This window comes from Diadema antillarum, unplaced genomic scaffold, assembly GCF_040938485.1.
Source record: "Diadema antillarum isolate AM-2024a unplaced genomic scaffold, OU_Dant_1.0 seq00000590_RagTag, whole genome shotgun sequence".
In the NCBI taxonomy this organism is placed as follows: Eukaryota; Metazoa; Echinodermata; class Echinoidea; order Diadematoida; family Diadematidae; genus Diadema; species Diadema antillarum.
The window spans coordinates 34,196-55,572 of NW_027271522.1; the positions used below are offsets into that span (position 1 = coordinate 34,196).

General features: G+C 40.0%; 1 protein-coding gene across 1 annotated transcript in view; it reads left to right on the forward strand.

Annotated features, from left to right (window-relative positions):
- Positions 1-1,840: 1,840 nt before the first annotated feature.
- The window catches only part of LOC139735678 (sodium/calcium exchanger 1-like), a 36,569-nt gene continuing 17,032 nt past the window's right edge, over positions 1,841-21,377 (forward strand). The window contains exon 1 of the mRNA XM_071646426.1: positions 1,841-1,990. Within this exon, the coding sequence (XP_071502527.1) occupies positions 1,892-1,990 (99 nt within the window). The 5' untranslated portion in view covers positions 1,841-1,891. The remainder of the gene's footprint in view (positions 1,991-21,377) is intronic.

Consider the following 21,377-nt stretch of genomic DNA (forward strand, 5'->3'; position numbering starts at 1 on the left):
GACGGTCGGCTGAGTTTCGGCCAGTGCGACATGGGCAATTTGTTCCTCCGTTTCTCAAAGTGTCCATGTATATCTATCAACTTCAATGACGACAGACGTGCATTAAAAGTTTCTTTCTCTCTTGTGTGATTTGTGGATGCTGGACTTTAACCCGTTGAGGACGGACTGAGTTTGCTACAACATGCATTTCCCATAGACACCTGCCCGAGTATACCCGGGACTCGTCCACAACGATTTGAATAAGAAAAGCATTGGATTCAACTTAGCCCAAGCAACTAATACTCAGCAGCATGATATAAAGATAGATAAATATGTCACAATGTGCATCTCCTTTCTTCTCTTGAAGTCTTTGAGGCTTGTGCCAGTTTGCCTAGAAATGATATGTGCAGCTCGTTGGTTAATTAAGATGTACTGACAATGAAACTGACCTTATACTCCACTAGCATTATCAGTTGTCCTTGTAAAGCTATAGGAAGCATATTTTTGTTAATTCATCCCATGGAATGTTCAGTCAGGAATAGAAAACAAAGAAAAACAACAACATTGAGCCAACTAAAATGGTACCTGGCATTGATGTATGCAAGAAGGGGAAGCCTTAAATTGGAATTCCGTGCCAGCTACAAGTTAGTCGGAGTGAAAATTTGTGTAGAACTGGATTAAAGGTAAAGAAGTTATGAAAGTTGAAAGATTAACTAAATTTTGCAAAACAGTTCTTGAAGAATTGATATGAATATGCAAATGAGTGAGCTGATGATGTCATCACCTCGCATCTTTTCATTGATCATGTACACAAATATGATAAAAGTTCAATTTTTCTGCCATAGAAATGTACAACATCATGTTATTCCTAGATGCAGATGATTTCAAAATAATGCTTAGTTAGACAATATTATTTGAGACTGTGGAATAATCGTGTTCAAACAAAAATTTGAAAATTTCAAGATTTTATGGACAAAGTATATGGCAAGGTGTGAGGTGATGACACCATTAACTCACTATTTGCATATTCATATTGATTGTTCAAGGACTGTTTTTGTGAAAACAAGCAAAACTTCACAATTTCATAAGTTCCCTAATTCTAATCTGATTCATAACTTCCATAATTCTTATCCGATTTTGATCAAATTTTCACTGCTGTGCTAATAAAATTTAACTCTCTCTTGTGGAACAAACTTTTGACTGGCCCAGAGTTGCACTTAAAGTACATGCCTCACCTTCCACACTGTGATGTATATTGTATTACCACAAAAAGGAGAGTAGGCCTATACACAGGCTGATTAAATCACATTGGCAGAGAATCTGAAGTTTAAGTGATGCTTGTAACAAGAACGTGACCATTTCAAATTAATGAAATTCTTGCGTGGGGTTGTTTGTATTGCAACCGATTGACTGATCGATGCAAGAATTTCAGTAATTTAAATAAATATGCAGTACACACTGCATGTTGTAAGGATTTAGAACCAACATATAGGCTATCGGCTGGGAGCTTGGTGGTCTAGTGGATGAGATGTCTGTCCAGTGATCAGGAGGTCATAGGTTCAAATCCTGCCCAAGTATGTATGCCCATGATTTTTTTTTTTTTTATCATGGCTACTAAAAAAACACTGATTTACTTCAGTGCTTATTTGTGTTGGATGTCGGGCAATTATTTGTCTATCAGTTGCAATAAAGACTTGACCATGTGCTTTCATTTCTTGGTGTTATACTTGGCTCAGGATGTACATTTATTCTGCCAATAGTAATCACCTGTTGCAGAAAGTTTGCTCAACTGACGTTCATCATTTCCGTCTCTCCCCTCCATCCCCCTCTCACCTTCCTCGCACCCCTCCCATCCACAGGAAGCGACGATGAGTCCATCACCAGCGAGAAGGACGAGAAGATCAAACTACTGATGTCGGAGGAGGAGCAGCGCATCGCCGACATGGGCAAGCCGCAACTGGGTGAAATTCGAACGCTGGAGGTCATCGTCCATGAAAGCACGGAGTTCAAGGTAGGGACAACACTACCGTACGCCGTTCTCCTACCCCCCCCCCATAAAATTCATTCACATTACATACTCATCCAACGTACTTAAAAGCAAATCATATTCAATTTCAAACATGAGTGCAATTGGAAAAGAGAGATACAGAGAAGAAAGCACTGCTATTTCTATTATATGAGTGTCACATGCATTTATGACTTTTCCTTCTTGCCCCCCCCCTTTTTTTTTTGGGGGGGGGGGGGGGGGAAGGGATTGGATGTTTGCCCCTACCTCCAAAGTATAATTTTCATTGATTTTTTTTTTCTCTTTCAGCATGCTGACCTCTAGGCTGAAAAGATATAATCTTGTCTTTCTTTCTTTTTTAAATCTTCGGTCTTGGAGGAAATAATGCATGTAAAACCAATATGTTCTTTGATGGTTATTGTGAATGATAAAAAAACTGTTCTCATTTTCCAAAATGTGTCACCGTTGAGATATGACATTAAAAAACGAATCTCCTTGAAATCTTTTATAGTCAATTACCATGTCTATGTGTGTATTATGTATATCCGCACCACCTTAGTTTATTAATTTGTTTATTTCTATGTCGAGACTGCTCAGTCCAGTATGTGGAAGATAATGTGAACAATATGGAATGAACTCCACTTTGATAGACAAGAGAAATCTGTCTTAATCATGGCATATATTCATTACTCTCTTGTATTGCATATTAGTACACATGACATTCTGTGGTCAGGTCTTTTGTGTGTATGTGTGAGTAAAGTGAAGTTTTCTTGGGACTATTTGTGGCATTTACTGAGAAGAGCTTGAATAGCAAAGTAAAGTATATACCTGCTTACGAGAGCATTTGAGATTTGTCCAAGGCTGTCCATCTCTGATTGTTTCTGCAAGCTGTGAAACTTTGTGAAACTTTTTGAGAGAAGGCTCCAGGAGGAACGATGCTTTGACAACAATGAATTGTGCAAGAGTATGACTTAAATGATGTATAGAGAACACCTGTTGCAGACAGAGGGCAACAACAACAACAACAACAACAACAACAACAACAACAACAACAACAACAACAACAACAACAACAACAACAACAACAACAACAACAACAACAACAACAACAACAACAACAACAACAACAACAACAACAATTATTTATGTGTTCCTCAACTCCAGTCCTTCATTCTGTGTAAACCACAACTGTATGATGCACACTGCTGTCATATATTGGCTTGGCCATGTATTTAGTTTTGCAGAAGTTATCTTTTTTTTTCCTATCAAGATACAGCTGAGTTTTTCTTGAAGCAGCCAGCAAATTACCTTGTATTTCTTCCAACCACAAGAATTCAGAGAGAGAGAGAGAGAGAGAGAGAGAGAGAGAGAGAGAGGAGAAATTCACTGTGTATACCACATACTACACTGGGACCGGGGACTGTATGATACGGTGCTGGATTTGTTACTAATTTGCTGCTTTTGTATAGTTGTAAGAAGACTTCTTGTATTTTCAATTCTCACATTGAGTCTCGAATCGGGGCTTATACCCAGAAAGGTCAGGAAGGCTTTTCTTATTGATCTGACAATGTGGGTGGTGAAGGTTAAAAGCTGCGGACTCTATTGGCAAAACATTGTGGAAAATCTTCTCTGAAATGAGCTTACATGAACTGATGACAAAACAAAATAGATGAATACATTTACTTCAATATGAAATAGAAAAATGATCAAAGAATGCATTAAGATATCATGCAGCTAAATGATCCAGTGATCCTACCTGAAATTGAAGACATGCCGTCTTGATATTTGATGCCGTCTTCAGGGTGAACTGGAATGGGAATTGTGTGGTTATGCCAAAGAAGAGCTGCCTTTTTCTTCCTTCTTCTTTTTTTTTTCTAAATGCAAGATGGTAGTCCCTTGCACATCAATGTTGAATGGGTCCAAATCAAAAACCAGCTGTGCCCCTCTAGAAAGCTAAATTGAAACGGCGCATGAAGAGTCAGCCCCAGCAAGGGCCATTGCCGTGCCTCTCAGTCATTGCCGTAGCCACGCTTGCATGACATCAATAAACCCACTTTTTTCATTTCTCTTGCTCCGTCCCACCCGGTAAATACTGTGTGCTTGCATTCTATGCCGGTTGATTCCATTGCAAGCAAGAGCAAGCTTGCTGTCCTCCCCCCCCCCCCCCCCCCCCCACCGTGTCATCTTCTGTTGTCCTATATTTGTGCCGACACAGTCTTATAACCCTACTTCGTACCAGGCCCTGAAATATTGTTCTTTCTGTTGTTTAAGCTTTGCTCCAAAATCTAAAACAAATAAACTCTGCCTGATTTTGAGTTTCTGATTAAAACTATGGGCCTCTGTGCCTCCAGTAGTACTATTTGGAGTCACATTGGCACATAGTTTTAACCAGAAACTATCAAGGGAAAGTACATTTCAAGTGTTTCATTGCAAAATGAGATAAGTCCATTACTGTCAGTCTGAGATATTTGCGATTAAATCTGCTTTAAAAAAAAAGAAGAAAACAATATAGGAAACTATGGGATATTTCTATCATGACATCAAGAGTATTCCTTGTTATTAAACAAGTTGGGTATTTTAATGCTTTTATTTTGCTCCATCTGTTTGTTTTGTTTGATAGATACTTTATTTTCTGCAAATCAATATACATAAGTTACATAATCATGAAAATGCAGGAAATATACAAAGTAAATTCAACGCAAAGTCGTTTGACTTGCATAAACCACGATACATATAAGTACATAATCATGAACATGTAGGATATATGTAAAATGAATTTAACACAGTCTTTTTGCTTGCATAAACGATATGAAAGAAATTTGATATACAGTATGCATGTCTATGCAGCAGTGATAAGAATAACATTTATAGTTAAGAAATGATTATGCAGAGGGCCGCCATTATAAGCATTGCTTGAAAAGATGGCCGGCCCGTGGAAAAGATAAGGACGTACTAAATTCGTAACAATATAAATTCTGCTGCGAAGGTAGCAGGGGAAAATAAACTCTGGTGTGTGATGGTGGTGGTGGTAAATGTGTGTGCAGGTGCTTGAGGATGCACAATAGCAGATACATGTAGCAGATAGGCCTCTGATAATAGCCTTACTTTAGAATTTCTGTAGAAATGCACTTAACATGTTTTGCGATCAAACCCTTTATTTGTATGTTGTAATACAGAGATACAGCACCAAGCAATCTGAAATTTGGTTTCTGGGACTCGAGGGGTTAAACAGCCCAGTGAGATGGTGTGATTAATGTCTTCCCTCTCACGTCTCAAGACTACATCCTGGACTGATCAGTCTCCTCATGAATGTTTATATTCCGCTGCCACCAAATGTTTTCCCCGTAGCTGTTGAGTTATGGATTGTGAATAGGGTAATGATGTGTTGTGGGCAATTTTGTCTTCTTCCTTCCCCCCCCCCCCCCCCCCCTTGCCGGTACTGGTGCAAGTAGCAGGGACTTTAAAGGGAAAATTCCATCGTGCGATTATGTTGCTTTGTATGAAAACTGAAAAGTCAGAAAAGTAAATCATGAAAAATTGGGAGAAAATTCAGACACAAGGAAAAGTTATGATTTTTTTTTTCTTTTAGAGAGTAAGACAAATTGGCAGCTCTGTATGATATAGGTGTTGAGCAGCTCTTCTTTTGATTTGTATTACAAAATTTCACTAATTTTTATTTTCATACAGAGTGTGTCATATCAGGATGTAATTTTCTTTTATCTTTTTGGGGTGGGATTGAGGGGGGTTGAGTGATGTCAAAATGTTGATTTACAATGTACAATCTTTTTCATCAATTTTGGTACTTAAAAGTAGAGAAGTTACCTTTCTTCATCTTAGGTATTAAATATCAATATGTAAAAGAGACCCTTGAAATGAAAAAAAAAAAAACAACTTTCTTTTCAATGTTCAGATTGTGTTTCACATGACAAGTACAAAATCACCAGATGCTAAAAGCCAGAGTGTTGTATAAACCATGCAGATGATTATGGGAACAATTCCACATCTACCAGAGATTACAAATCATATGATAGTTAAGTGTAGTGCCAGTTTATTTTTTCTCTTTCACTTATTAATTTCTTTGATCTTCTTCAAAGCTTGTATTGAGGTGCATCATGATGAAGCTTTAGACCTTTTTTGTTTGTTTGTTTGTTTGTTTGTTTGTATGTTTTTTATGATGCTACCCCGTGTATTCCATGTTTCACAGGGTAAAACATTATATTTTGGTAAGTGTCTTGTGTGTGCCCTCTGAACTATGTTTCTTGATGGATTTTATTCAAATTCTATAAGTAGTGTGTTATTTGAAAATCTGGCCACCTGTATCCATTAGTGTTAGCACCCTGTTCCATCTTTATACACAAAATGGTTGATTTTATAGGGTGTCCTTGACTGATTTCAATCATTTTTTTGTTAACAGAGGTGTACCATTATAAAATCTTGACCTGTTGCAGTTTTGGCCGTGCTGCCTCCATATTTTGCCTTTTATTGTGTCAAAGCCACTGCCATGTTATATTTCTTGTGTGTGCCCTACCATAAACATTTTCTTGATAGATTTTGCTTCAAATTTTTGTTTAAACATCTCTCATTCATTCCTTTATCCATCCATTCATCCATTTATTCATTCATCCATTCATTCATCTAACCAAGGTCTTATATTCATATACTTGCATGCTGTTGTAATACTGAGTACTCTACAATGCATCAATCTGTCTTGTCTACCAACCACTTCAGTTCACTCACTCGTTTTTCACTTCTTTCCTTCTGTCTCTCCGTACTTCTCATCCTCCCATTCAGCCATTAATCCATCAATCCATCCACCCAAATGTTTTTCGGGGGGGGGGGGGGTGGTGCATATACATTCCTGTTTTTGTGTGTGTGTTAGAGACCTTTCTCAAGAACTAGCTGATCATAAATTGATGCTGGAGCCCACTCACCGTTCATTTATTTATGCGCCAGCTCGCAGCTAAAAAATCTTTCACCAGTCCTTATCTGCGCTGTATCCTGCTGAGAGTATTGTGGTTGAGCAATAATGCTTCATTAATACATCACCATCTTTCTTCTGATCTTCTCCACTCACCCTTTCAACAGGCAAAGATGCCTCGTCATGGGTGTGCATTGTATTGTACAGGAAAAAAACAACAACAACAACCATGTGCAAACCTAAGACTTTAATAGCAGGGCATTACAAAATGACTATTGCGCACTCTTCCTGAATGGGCATTCTGGTAAGGACCACCCACCCTTCTTACTGATAAGTGGTCAGTTACTATGTCTGGCCTGTCAGTAATCTTAACCCATTTTATACTGAATTCTGAAATTTCCATAGACTTAATATACAGGCCAACAAGTTCCCGTAAGGAACGGGTTAATTCGATGTGGTTTTGGGTGCCCTGGGGTACCAAATAAAAATCTGCCATTTTGTTAATTTTTTTTTCCTTCCAGCATAGTATCCCAGGATGTAAAAAAATTCCATGAAAATAATTTTTAGTGCCTTATGGAAGAAAATTGTGTTGCGACAATGAGCTCAGCAGTGCAGCAGCATCGTAACATTAGCTCTCATGACACACACTATACCAGTGATCTCAGTGTCACACACAAACAGCAGCACCGCACCGTGCATGATTACTATCCATGGAAGACAAAATCAGTTGACAAGTGTAGGGATTAATATGATGCCATTCTTAATTAACGACTGAAATTGTAAAAATATGTTTCAAAAAGTATGAAATACTAAATCTCTTGGAAAATTTGACCATTTTACATGTTATCCTATAGCAATCATGTTGTTGTTGGGTTTTTTTTTGTGTGTGTTTTTTGGTGTGTTTTTTTTTATACCCCCGCCAAACGAAGTTTGAAGGGGGTATATAGGAATCATTTTCTTGGGGGGGGGGGGAGTTAAAATGCCAATTGACATGACTTTATTTACTGAGCAGTAACTCACTTATCCTTGGCTAAATTTCTCTCAGATTTCAATATGTTGTAGCTGATACTTTTGGCTATTGTCACATGACCATTGATTGTTGATTGCATGTTGCAATTATGTCTGAAAATAGGGTTCAATTTAAAACTTGGGTGGTTTTTTTTTGTGTGTGGAAATTTTGTAAAATGAACATCTTGTAAGGTCAAAACCTGTAGGTTATATTCCACAAGATGTTAAATTTGAATTGCTGTCATATTTGAAGCACTGTCCTCTGATGAACATCTCAAAAATTGCATCTCATTCTCCGATCGCCCCCAATCACGAATTGAACACATCACCTAATTTGTCATTCTTGACAAATTTCTAAGTCTCGTTATTATTATCATTGTTACTGTGGTAAAAAAAGAAGTCATAGCATGACAGGGTTGGCATTGAGATCATTCATTATTGCTGACTGCTGAAATTTGGCTGCCTTGATGGCGGTATCTAACTGTACACCTTACGAACCACAAGATGGCGCTACACAATGCAGCAACGTGGAATATGATGGCACCCCGGGGTACAGTGTGATGCATGATTGGCCCCGGGCAAACAGCAAGTGAGAATGTAGAAATAAAGGGAGATATTCGCTTTTCCGCGAGACAGAACCACGAGTCGACGAACATTTGCTGGTACCGGGTGCCTCTCGCAAGAGCAGACCAACGCGTGAGGAGTAGTGGATGTGAAGGAGACTACACAGAGATTTCTGACCCTGATTATGGGACGTGATGAAAGCAGGGGGTGGTCATCCGTCCTGCCGGTTGTGTACATGGCCGCCGGCTCAACGCATCTTCTTTATGAGCAGGGGTGACAAGCGCGGTGGAGTCCCGTGACATCGCAGGGTCCTTCAGGTCTGCTCATTCATCAGTGGCCACTTGGACTTTCAAATGGGATAGTTGGCAATTCCCTCTTTCTGGGAGTCTAGTCGTTTCGATGGCTATCAATTACCTGACCTAATGAGCACCCCAAAGCCATGCACTTTTCTACATACTCTTGAATACAATGCGTCAAATTATACAAGTGGTATTGAGATGTGTCCCTCCCGCTCCCCCCTCCCCCTCAAAAAAAAAAAGAGAAAAATGAAAAAATGATAGAAACTTATATGGACATGCTAGGTTAAGTTCAGCTTATGTGATGTATATATACAGTGTATTGTCAGATTGAAAAGGCCAATTTAGAGGAGGCCGATAGAAGCTGAAAATCTCTGAGCGTGGAACTCACATGGTGCATATATCCATTTGATTGCAAGTATAGCCTCACTTTCAGGCTCCCAGCAGAACTACAAAAACAGTCAGCAGAAAATGTTTACTTTTTGCTTTCATAATCACAGTATGCGTACACATTCAGTTCTGTGATGCTTGGTCTTGATTTGCATTTCACTCCATCTGTAGCGGCAGTACAGTCGAAGCTTTCTTGTACATCACCATCATTCTTTAGTATCCCCTCTCCCCGGGAAAAGATTACAGGACATATTTTGCGAGTCACAGTTCACGCTCTGTTTAATTTTCTTGAAGTGCGTTGCGGCGAAGCACTCTCCCCATCTCTTTCTCTCCACGACGCCGATTGATATTGACTCATAATGTCGGTTTTCTTTCTTTATTGCTCTTCGTCAATAATCTAATATGTAATTGACACTCGGGGAGCAATCTGAACAGATTTTTCATTAAGGGTGTCCTGCTGGCCCGAACCCCATCCCCACGACCCTGTGTTTACTTTCTATCCCGGGGGCTAGATAACAGCAGGTGCATCGGCGCCAGAGCAAAAAGTGATCAGAAAAGCAGTTTACCTCCTTCTCAAGCACCACACAAAAAATGGAATAGAACACTTATCCTACAATATTTATAACTCTAGAAATCCCACCCCCTCCCATTTCTGGATTGACTCGGATACGAGGGAGAATAATTTTCAGCAATGCTGCATGAACAATTTTGCCAGCACATAATGTGTTTGAACACTTCATTATTAGCTAAGACATATTGTTGAAATAATTAATGTCATTATTTTTCATTGGTTGCTGTCTCATCTTGGTCAATATTTGCTGCCCTCTTCTGACACAAATTTACAGCACTACAATTGTTGTCTTTTTTTTTCCTTTTAGCAAGGCATACTATATTATATTTCTTAGCAAATAGACTTGTTGGAACACAGTTTTACTTGTGAGTCGTTTTTTATTTTTTTCCAATGTCAGATAGAAGACAAGATACGTATGCAGAATATTGCTTGGATATTTAGCAGATATACTTATACATAGACAAAGTCTCTTTAAGAAGAAACGTTTCACCAAAAATAAAGCATTTCATATCCACTTACATGCTACCCTTCCACTGCATATAAATTTAGGTTTTGATGTCATCATCTCAAAACTCTGTCTTTGGCTTGTGCTCAAAAAGGTCATTCAAATCATGCAAATCAGTGATGTGAAAGTGGCAGCTACAATGTATCTTTCCCTTAACCTTTTGAAGACTGCAATGTAGTCCCAAGTATTCTTGGGCAGGTGTCCATGGGAAAGGCATGTTATAGTAAAATCAGCTAATCCTTAATGGGTTAAGACATTGCTACCTGATAGCAACAAACACAAAATGAGATGTGAGGGATGCATGCTTTTTCTTTGTGACTTTTATCAAAGAAGAAAATTTCTGAAGTGAAAATTTGCAGATCTGTTAAGCGAAGACTTGTTAGGCCATTACTTCATCACCACAACATTGTTTCTAGTATGATCACCTGATACCTAAAATTGTGTGAAACTTTGAAAAAGCAGAAATGTCTCATTTTCAGATCTACTTATGAGGAATATATGTCTGTGATTCTCTCAGTTTGATGTCACTCACATTCATCAACCCTTTCTGTACCAGGGACTTTGGACAGAGTGTAGAATTCTATGGGGTTTCTGTGCCAGTTAGCATCCAGAGCACTCAAAGGGTTAACCAAGAAAGCCATCTTGAAAGTGGGGTGGAATTACACTTTAAAGGTGCATGGTCCCGGTGTTTTAGTCAAATGCGTACGCGGGCGCACGGCGCAAGTTTCCCAAAGAGACCTATGCTATCGACTCCTCTTTGGCGCTTATGCTTTGGCCCACCTCCCCGAGTCTGAAGAAGTCCGATTCACTGTTGTCAGTGGTCCGATCACAGTTCGGCTCATGATTCGGCTGAGGGGGGTGACAGCTTTAGCAAACTTCTTCTGTGATGTCATAATAGCAAGCACATATGCACACACCCTGGCATTACTACAGACTGCGCGATGCGCAGAGAAGAAAATGAAGGCAACGTTACTTAGCAACACCTACGCACTTTACTCTTGATGACAGCTCAACTTCGGTAGTCTTCGTATCAATGCTAGTGGTGATCGGCAGTATCATCAACACCGCCCTCTACACTACCGGGACTATGCACCTTTAATTCTGCGCTGCAATCAAGGGACAAAAAATATCTATGGATGTCGAGGTTCTTGCAGACCGATGCATGTGAACTGCCTTGTGTGTTGGCCAATCCTAGCTGACGTCAAAACGTGGCCATTAAAGTCACTGTCACAGCTGAATAATGTACCCTAAATTGCAGCCATTTACGGGGTTGACAGCGAGCTGTGGTCTTTGGGAACAAGCTCTATTAGGCATTAATGCTGCACTTGTAATTTGGTAATTTCTCATACACCACACTCATGTCAGGGTAATGTAAGTAATGAGCATCGTGCCGAGCATTCACCTTCCTCAGGTGTGAACTGTCGTACAAAAAAATGAAGCCCATCAAACACTTAAGTGCGCAAGACGTAACAGGTTTGCCGCATTCATTTCTCTGTTGTGCAGGACAGAATGCAAAGTCAGTTTAATATCTCACAGAACTCTTTCTGCAATGCATTGGAAAACGCATTATGGCCGTATTTTAAAGTGAAAGGCTTTAATCAGCAGTATGAATGTGGATAAAGAAAAAAAAGCATTTAAAATTAAGCAAAGTATAATTGTCCAAATGATTATGTTAAAGACCTTTCCTTTCACAAAATGAGAAGTTCAGTAACAGTTGGCCATTATTGTTTTTTTTTTTGTACATGGATATTTCACTCATTAAAAGTATTCATATTTAAGAAACAGAAGTTGCCATATCTAGTTTCTACAGTTGAAAGAGAAGAAGCAGAAATGAAGTACAGAGTTTGTGTAGTCCGCAGCCCTTTGACTGTTGGGAAAGGTAATTGGAACAGTTACAGCGCCGCACCCTCTAGTACATGCGGTGTATGTTTAGCAATCACAGGGGGTAGTGTGTCGGTCATGTGACCTCCCTCATCTGTCGTATGGCAAGAGAGATGCTGCGGAGATAACACCGTCTGTCATTTACGTGATCCACACTGTTGCCAATTATTAGCAAGTGTAGGTGTTATCTTGTCATTGGAGTATTCACCTAAAGGGTATTTAGGTGTTATGTTTAATTATGACCTGGGAAACGTGCCGGGGCAAAAATGAAAGAGAAAGAAATATAGGTCACGACCTCCTCAGTGGCTTTGCCTCCCCCCCCCAAAAAAAAATCACGTGATTCAAAGTGGATCAAAATGATCATCATATTTCGTAAGTCTCATTGAGACTGTTCATAGAGATGGTGTATGGACGTGACATGTTTTTGAGCATGATCCAGTTATTTATACCTCATTTGCTCCACCTCTTCCTCCTTGTATTTCCGTATGCCAGTGAGCAATGGGGGAGAGGGTTACCAACACACAGCACTATGTATGGGACTACAAGGTTTTCCACCAAATGTATACCAGTAAACAATGTCATGCTTATGACCTGTATGCAGCATCTGCTGTAGAATCCTACTTGCCGATACCTTCAAGATGTACAGAAACACTTCATTTACAGATAAAAATATTTGCACAGAACAGTGGGAAAGAAAAACAGTGTAATTGAGCAAAACATGAAGCTGTATTGTGCAGCACACACAAATGTATACATGAAGTATTGAGAGAATGCAGTTCATCAAATGACGCCCTGTCTAGCTGAGATGTTGATTACAGTTTGCTGGTTGATATTGGATTATTGGATGTACTAGTGCTGAATTGGCAAAAATTGTTATTTCAAGAGTGGCCGACTGTTTCAGTGGGCTTGCCGAAACTGACTAGTGTGTCGGGATTAGTGTAGTCACTTTGATTCGCAGGCATGGCTGTGTCAAAATGCCTCTGAAAGAATATGTTTGTGTGTGTGAGTGTGCATGGGCATGTATGTGATCTGAAAAGCCAATGAAAACATGAGCAAAACATGCACCACTTTTAATTTATTATACCCTACCTTTGCTTTGTTGTCCGTGGCAACTGATACCAGTGAGAAGAATAATCATACATTTAGCGCAATTAATGGGGTGAATTTGCATTCTAAAAACTAGTTTGTGAAATGTTCCCAGTATGATTTCTATTACGGGAAGCATTGCATAATAAAATTGGGTGCACACTTCATGTTTGAGGCAAAAACACCTGCTCTGAGTGCATTTTTTTGCTTTGGTGCTGTAGATGCTGCAGTGTTGGCTCTCAAGGAAAATTTAAGGTGAAGTTGTGCATTCTCAAGCTCTTTGACATATTCCAAGTAATATTCTTTTTTTAGATCATTTATTTCCACATCCTGATAAAATTGCACGAGATGTATGACAGACAATGACTTCCATTGACCGGAAATATATGGAATATTCCAATCTCAAAGGTTTCAGATGCTAATTTGGGGAGCTACAACCTCCATCAATAGCCCTTCAAACCATTATGATTGAACATGATACAGATATTGTCTTTTTGGAGATGCAATAAAACACTTGACTTTGCTCCAGTAGTTCCATTCCCCCCCCCCCCCCTCAAGAGATTACATCTCCTGGAAGCATGCAGCGCGTAGAAAAAATACTGCCTTGAGGAGAAAATACAACTCCCAAGGGGACTGTCAAGTACATGTATGATATTACGATGATAAACAAGGCAATATATTATCTTGTATGGTCTTTAATTACACATAATTTTATTCTAGTCCTGTTGGCAGCCAGTCAAATTGTGGAATATATGATGTCACTACTTGCAATGTAATGATTTCGATCCTCGCTGCGTTTGTCACGTTATTGCATTAAGACGAATCACCAGCCAGCATTGATGCAGACCATTTAATATTCTGTAATGTTCCCTCCCTGCCAGTCATAACCCAGATGATAGCGCACACAAGTAAGAGCAAAGAATCCATGACACATGTCCATGTTTTCCCACCCACCTCCTGGATCTCACTCCATCGCCCCACCCCCCATTAACAAATGAAATAAAGCAGCATAGAGAATCAAGAGTGAGACATGTTTCTGTCATATTCAGATGAGTTGCAGACTGGTCCGGAAAGGCCTGTATCCGTGGTAATCGACTCCAGTTTTCAGACACACTCCCACATTCCCCCTCGGTTCCCCCGTCGGTAATAAGCAGCTTAAGGTCAACATGTTTGCAAATTCATTGACTTGATCAATGATTAATCGCCAAAATGGAGCACGCCTCGTCACGTTCAAAAGCGAAATTGTCGGTTGTGCAAAATGCCAGCGGAATATGGAAGCTGTGTTGCTTCCCGAACAAGAGGCGGCTGCGGGAGCAGTCTTTGATGGCTTGGATTTGTTTTCGTTTCTTTTTCGGTTTTTGTTTGTTTGTGTGTGTGTGTGTGTGTAGGCCAGGCTCTGTGGATAGGTATTGTAGAATTGCAATGTGAGAATGACCGATAAGAATGGGAGCCGTATGCATTTACTCCATAAACCTAGGTTATTATTATGGTTATGGTAGTATGTCATTTGTGTCCATATGGGACAATGCGAAGCAGAACTCTTGCAGTTGCATTTCTCCAATTGGGTTTACGATTGTGTATGGGATTTATATGGAATTGCATTGTTAGCAGAGTTTTGTGTATCACCACAGCCATGGCATATTTATGCATTTGTTAAATGCCTATGTAGGGTTCATTGTACAGTTGAACCTCTCGTATCCGGACAAGTCGGGACCGGGGCTCATCCGGATAAGGGATTTGGCCGGATACTGGAGACTCAATGTTTTATACATGTACATATACATACACATGTACTGATGTAGCCCACTGTAGTACCACATGTAGTGATGTGTATACTGCAACCTTTTCATTGTTACATTTGGGGATGTTTGGGGATGTTAAAATGTCTGAAGGTAAGCAATTTGGGAGGAAATTTGATATAATGTATGTTAATCATGTTGGAAGTAATATGTAATTCATGTGTGTTTGTGTAGGAGTTGTCAAGGAGTTGGGAATCCCCCTTTCCTCCCGTAATTATAAAAAAAAATCACGGCGAGATTGCGTCCGGATAATAGAGAGATCCGGATAAAGGGAGGCCGGATAAGAGAGGTTCAACTGTACTTGCAGTCATTATGTGATACATGCCCTCCATTTCAATGTTATAGACTTGGAGTCTTCTTTCCAACATTGGGACATTCAAGAAAAGGGAGTTAGCATAGGAATCATTAGGGAGCCAGGAATGTTGTGCCCATCTTTTTTTTCTTCTTATTGACTCGGCTGCTTACAGAGTCTGTTATCGAAATTGATCAATGAGGTCTCTACTGGGGAAACAAGCTAAAAGCAGGTGGGCAGGTGGCTTTGATGGAGGGATGAATGAAGGGGGGGGGGGACAGGAGGTATGACCAGACATGCTGTCTTTCGTTTGAATCCTCAAGATATCGTGTGTGTGTGCGTGTGCATGTGTGTGTGTGTATATGTGTGTGTGTGTGCATGTGTGTGTGTGTGTGTGTGTGTGTGTGTGTGTGTGTGTAGCAGTATGGTTTCTGTCACTCTCATTTCCAGGAAATCAATGCAGCTGGCTCAACAGAAAGAAGAAACAATCATGTAGATTGATGTTAAAGGTGTTAGAATCATGAATGTGGTGCAGTGCATTTAGGCCTCCCCACCGGCCGTAAACCTCCCCACCGGCCATGCCTCCAAATCCCATGCCCTTTGCTAGATACACCAATGTCTAGACTTGGCCACCTGTGCAAATGCATTGCATACTAGGTCACTTTATGTGCTGAGATGTACGTGTACGTCGCATTATTGGGAGCCAGCCGATATCTGCAAATGCCCCTTTGCTGAATGCGCAGGACAGCTGGAAATGCTCACCCAAAAATGGTTAATATTGTTTTCAAGTGTGCAGAAGTACAGCGTTGGATCCTGTGAGTCCAGCACCACTCTTCCATGCACATGATGTTGAAGTGATAGACAGTGTGGGCAGGACACCCAAAGACTGGATGATAACCCGTCCACCTCCTCCTCCTCCTCCTCCTCCTCCTTCTTTCTCTTCCCTGAGACTTCCACATCTACCAGAGATAACGATAAGCTTTGCCTTGACTCTTCACACCAGCTGTTTGCCCGGCAACTTCTGTTGACTCTGCACGTTTACTGACTGTTACTGCTGTGGCTGTCAAAAGAGCTGCTACAGTAGCTGTTGACAATCTCACTCTTTGTCAGTTAGGTGAATGGGGGAGGGGGAGGGGGAAGGGAGGGACATTGGAGGAGAATGGGGAGGGGTTAGAGGAGCAGGAAGGGGAGGAAAGGGGAATAGGAGGTGGATGGGGAGGGCTTAAAGAAGGGGGAAGGGAAGGGAAGGGAAATGAGTCGTGGGTGTAGAATGGTATGACTGGCTCTTTCGTGGCATCTCATCAGTCATGTTTAAGGAATGAAATGTTTGTATCACTCCTTGCAGGTCAGTGTAGATTTGTCAAACACAGTTCTACAGTTATACAACTGGCTATGCTCAAATTCACTTTGTAAGCCAAAGTGACATGGAGATGCCAAAGTGTCGAAAGGGAACAACATGAGATTCAAGATGAGATTCAAATAATGCTTCCCTGTCTCAACACTTCTGTAGTTTTGGCAACAAACATGATTTTTACCAAACCTCTATAATAACTGATGAAATGCACAGTGATTGCACAAGATCGCAAATTCCTTAAATATACTACATGAGTTGAAGTAATTCATGCATCAACAAAGCTCCCCAGTAGCTTGCGTATAGGAAATTTAAAATGATATATTTTTAAAAGTTATCTTTTTGTTCTTTTTATGAAATGTGAATCAGTGTGTTAAATTTATGCAGTTTCCTTATTTTCACTTTTAAAGCTGTTTTTTTTTTTTTTGATCTGTAAAAATGGGCACCCCTCTTTGCACGCCTTGGTAGAGTACCTTCTGCCCAACTTATGCACCTGCGAATCATGTGAGGCAAGGTCCAGATAGGGAAGGCCAGCAAGATAGTGGAGATAAACTATGAAAGTAGTGTTTCTAATGACATCTGCGACAAGTACCTGTACATGCCTTCAATGAGGTATAGGGGGACCTACTTCCATCGCACTAGCATAAAAAATGCAAATCAAGTATCAAAATGCACATTTATATCCCTCACTTATGCACATGACACAAACTAAACAAATTGTTGTTCAAAGTAACTGGTAATGAATAATGCTTACAAACTATTTGTTAATGCAGTTGTACACCAGACAATTACAAGTAGAGATTATAAGTTTAAAGTCAGTATAAAAGTACACGATGTAATAGATACAGTGTGAAGGTATATGATACTCAATATGTGCGGTCAGACTGGCAAAAGATCGCGAAGTTTAAGATCGCGATCTTTAAGATCTCGAAGTTTTGCCAGTGTGACCGCAAACTTCCCGCGAAACTTCTCGCGAAACTTCTCGATCTGTTTGCGGGCGGTGTCTCCGAAGTGCGAGGCCATTGTCATGTACAGATGTGCATTGTTACATCACAATCACTAGCCATCGGACGGCACACTCTTTCTTGTGCGCGTACGAATGGCCCAAACTTCACGATCTTAAACTTCTCAATCTTTTGCCAGTCTGACCGCGCCTAATATGACATAATAGTGCAGGAGATGAAAAAAAAAAAGAATGAAGTTTCTTTGCAATTACAAGATCTTACGTTTCTTAGTGGGGGACCTACTCAAAAGGTAATAAGCTTTTGATAGGTCCCTCAGGGCATATGCATCAAGACAAAGAGGTATTACTTCTCTAAATAAAGGCATTTTCTGGGAAAGTAATAGGGGAAAATAAATCCAATCAAAATTACAAGATGTTGAAATGATTTAAGGCCATAGGGAAAACAGACTCTCAGACACTCATGACGTTTATGAATCTTTATATTTAGCACGGCTGAAATGGAAATCTGACTAGAATATTTCTAGTGAGAGATAAACGTGAATACCGATTTGACAATAACTGGAGAATACTCATTTTCATGATGTCGTTGGTTGAGAAAGATAAGGGCGTTAAGGTGCCACTAACGCCATAGGGTTAGTGGCACTTAACGTTGTAGTGTGTCATTACTTTAGAAATTACATCTGCCTCTGAATGGCAGACTTTATGAGGTCTATGCATGATTGCATCAAGCATGAATTTTATACAGCACACATACGATATATACAGATTGTACAATTTTGCTAAGTGACTCGTATTTTTTCTGTATTAATGCGCTTGGAAGCATCAGTATTAAGCGCTTTATAAGTGTTATTTATTATTATCATTATTATTATTATTGATATCTAACAACGATGTACCAAAATTATCCAGTAATGCATTCTTGGATGGAGAGATAAATACATCTAAAGAGAAGATAAAGAGAGATGAGAGAAACATACAAATATGGTCAGTACTTGAGAACTACAAAGTCTGTAGATTTGGAATACAAACCAGGGAATGGAAGAATACGTTGATATGAATGTATTGATAGATTTGCAGAGTTTGCTTTGACAGGTTAATGTAAATATATGGGATGGGGGGGGGGGGGGAGGGGGTGGGGTGGTGATTGAGTCCTCCTGCAGGTATGCCCAGAGCTCAGTGAGATGGTACGTACATACATACTGCCAAGTTCAGCCAGTGTACACTATGTCCCAAAAAAATTACAACCGGATTTCCGCATTGATAACTTTAATGATAATAATAATAATTGATATGATTTATATAGTGCCAAATCCACTCTGCAGAGTGCTCTAGGTGCGGAAGGAAGAGAAAGTGAAGGAGATAAAGGACATACAAATATCAAGTACATGTAATGAGTAATCAAATTGAGGCTTTAAACAAGTGAGTTTTTAGACTGCTTTTAAAGGAGTCTGATGAAGAACAACAATTTTTTACGGCTGAAGGTAAATTATTCCATAAGGTGGGAGCAGCATGGCCAAAGGCACGTGTGCCCCATATTGTAGTGAATCTTGGAATTATCAGAGAACCGGAGTTGGATGAGCGTAGAGATCTAGCAGGGATGTATTTATGGAGTAAGTCAATGTTATACTGAGGAGCAGCACCCTGAATGCAATGAAAAGTCAGAAGTAAAATCTTAAAAATAATGCGATCTTTGACTGGTAACCAATGAAGTGATCTCAAAATAGGGGTGATATGAGTGTGCTTCTTGGATAGTGTGATGATGCATGCTGCCACATTTTGAAGCCTCTGTAGCATGAACTTTGAATATGATTAAACTGTCTGAATGCTATTTCAGGGTCTAAAACTATAACATCTTACCTATATTTTGCAGAAAACCCCATTCAATTTGGTTAAGTGGTTACAGAGAAGTGTGGATCATTGTAAAGCATGTCATGGGTCTGTTTCTTCCAAGTTTAGCACTTGGATGCTCTTGGAATTGCATATTAATGTGTGAACACAATGGACAGAACTTGGAAGGAAGGGATTCCTGACGTGCTCTACAAAGATCCTCATTTCTCTTTGACCACTGAAGCAAATCAGATGGGGTTTTCTGTAAGATGTGGGTGATAAGTCATAGTTTCATACCGTTAAATTGTAGTTGGATTGATTCACTATTTTTAAAGTTATCATTGTGGAGGGTCCCGTTGTAATTTTTTTGGGGGGGACATACGGTACAATGAATGATACTGATGCAAGTGCAAGCAGTGACTCATGTGTCGTGGCGTAACAAACACCTGTCTGATTTTCCAAGCTGGCATACTAATTTGGAGGAAGTGATGTTGCAGTATGAGGCGGAACAGACCAGCCTTCTCCTGGAGCAATTCATCAAATGTGAACTTCAGTCATGAATATTTCCTTTCACTGCTGGAAGTCTCTGTATAGCCGATTTATTTGGCTGTAGACAGCATTGAGGCTAGTGAAAGGTTTGTAGGAATTGTCCATCCAGAAAAAAAGGCATGATTACGAGTTTTGTATGACTCATCTTTGACAGGGTGGCGGGAGGATTGGGGGGGGGGGGGGGTAAGGGGAGGGGTGGAGGGAAGTGAGGAGCAAGATGCTGATCTTGTCACAGGCAAACCTTGTAATATTTTGATATGACTTTGTGAATGCGAAGATATGAAGAACTGCCCTACAATTTAGCACACTTTTTTTTCCACATACAATGGTCATATTTGCACTTTGCTCATGCACTTTTTGTACTCATTATTGAACAAACTACTGAAGGATCTGAAATTTTCACGGTGGTTTTATTTTCGTGAATTTTGCAAATCGCCTTTGAACCGCGAAAATAACAACACGTGAAAATAACAACGCGCAAATAGTAAGTTCAGTTAGAACCTCGCAACCGCGAAATTAACAACACGCGAAAATGTCCTCAAGTAGCAATTCGCGAGTATGTCTTTACACGAAAAATTTCAGCTTGTACAATACTAGTATATCACTACAGAGAATTGTGTTGGTTTGATAGCAAAATGTCTATTAAAAGGCAAACACGTACACAGATAGGAATGCAAATAAATTGATATATGAAGTGAATGAGGTATTTAGGAAAAAATGACATGCGTATTCACACACATTAAATATGTTTCATTGAAAAGTGAGGGACAAAAAAAAGATGGATGACAGACATTATAGAAAGATAGTCATAAGTATACACAGTAACACAACGTTCTGTGTTTTAAACCCGTCGAGGACGGACTGATTTTGCTACAACACACATTTCCCTTAGACACCTGCCCGAGTATACTCGGGACTCATCCTCAACGGGTTAAGCATGCGTACTTGAGCCTGGGAGGGTGTAGCTGTACTTCGAGTATGTATTATAATAAGTAAATCTCAGCTTATCCCTTCTCACAGCTGAGGTTCGCTTGTTATGCGATGCACTTTGTGAAAAATGCATGACAGATGACTTATTGCATCGGCATTTGAAAGAGAAAAAAAGCCCCCCAAAAAACTGCCATCCCCCTCTACGGGGGAGCGTATAGAGCGGAGACAGCATACAGATTCCTTTGATGTCTCACTGTAGATGGAAATTAAGTGGAATTTTTCATCACATTGCACTGAAGGTATGGATGATGTCAACCCACACTCCTCTATCACCCTCCCTCCCTTTCAAATACTCTGGGTTTGTTTGTTTTTTCTATGTGTTTTAGTATGTCCATGCCTGTATACGTATTTTACATGTTTCACCAGAGGTCTGTACAGCAGACCAGTGTGAATGGGTGAGCA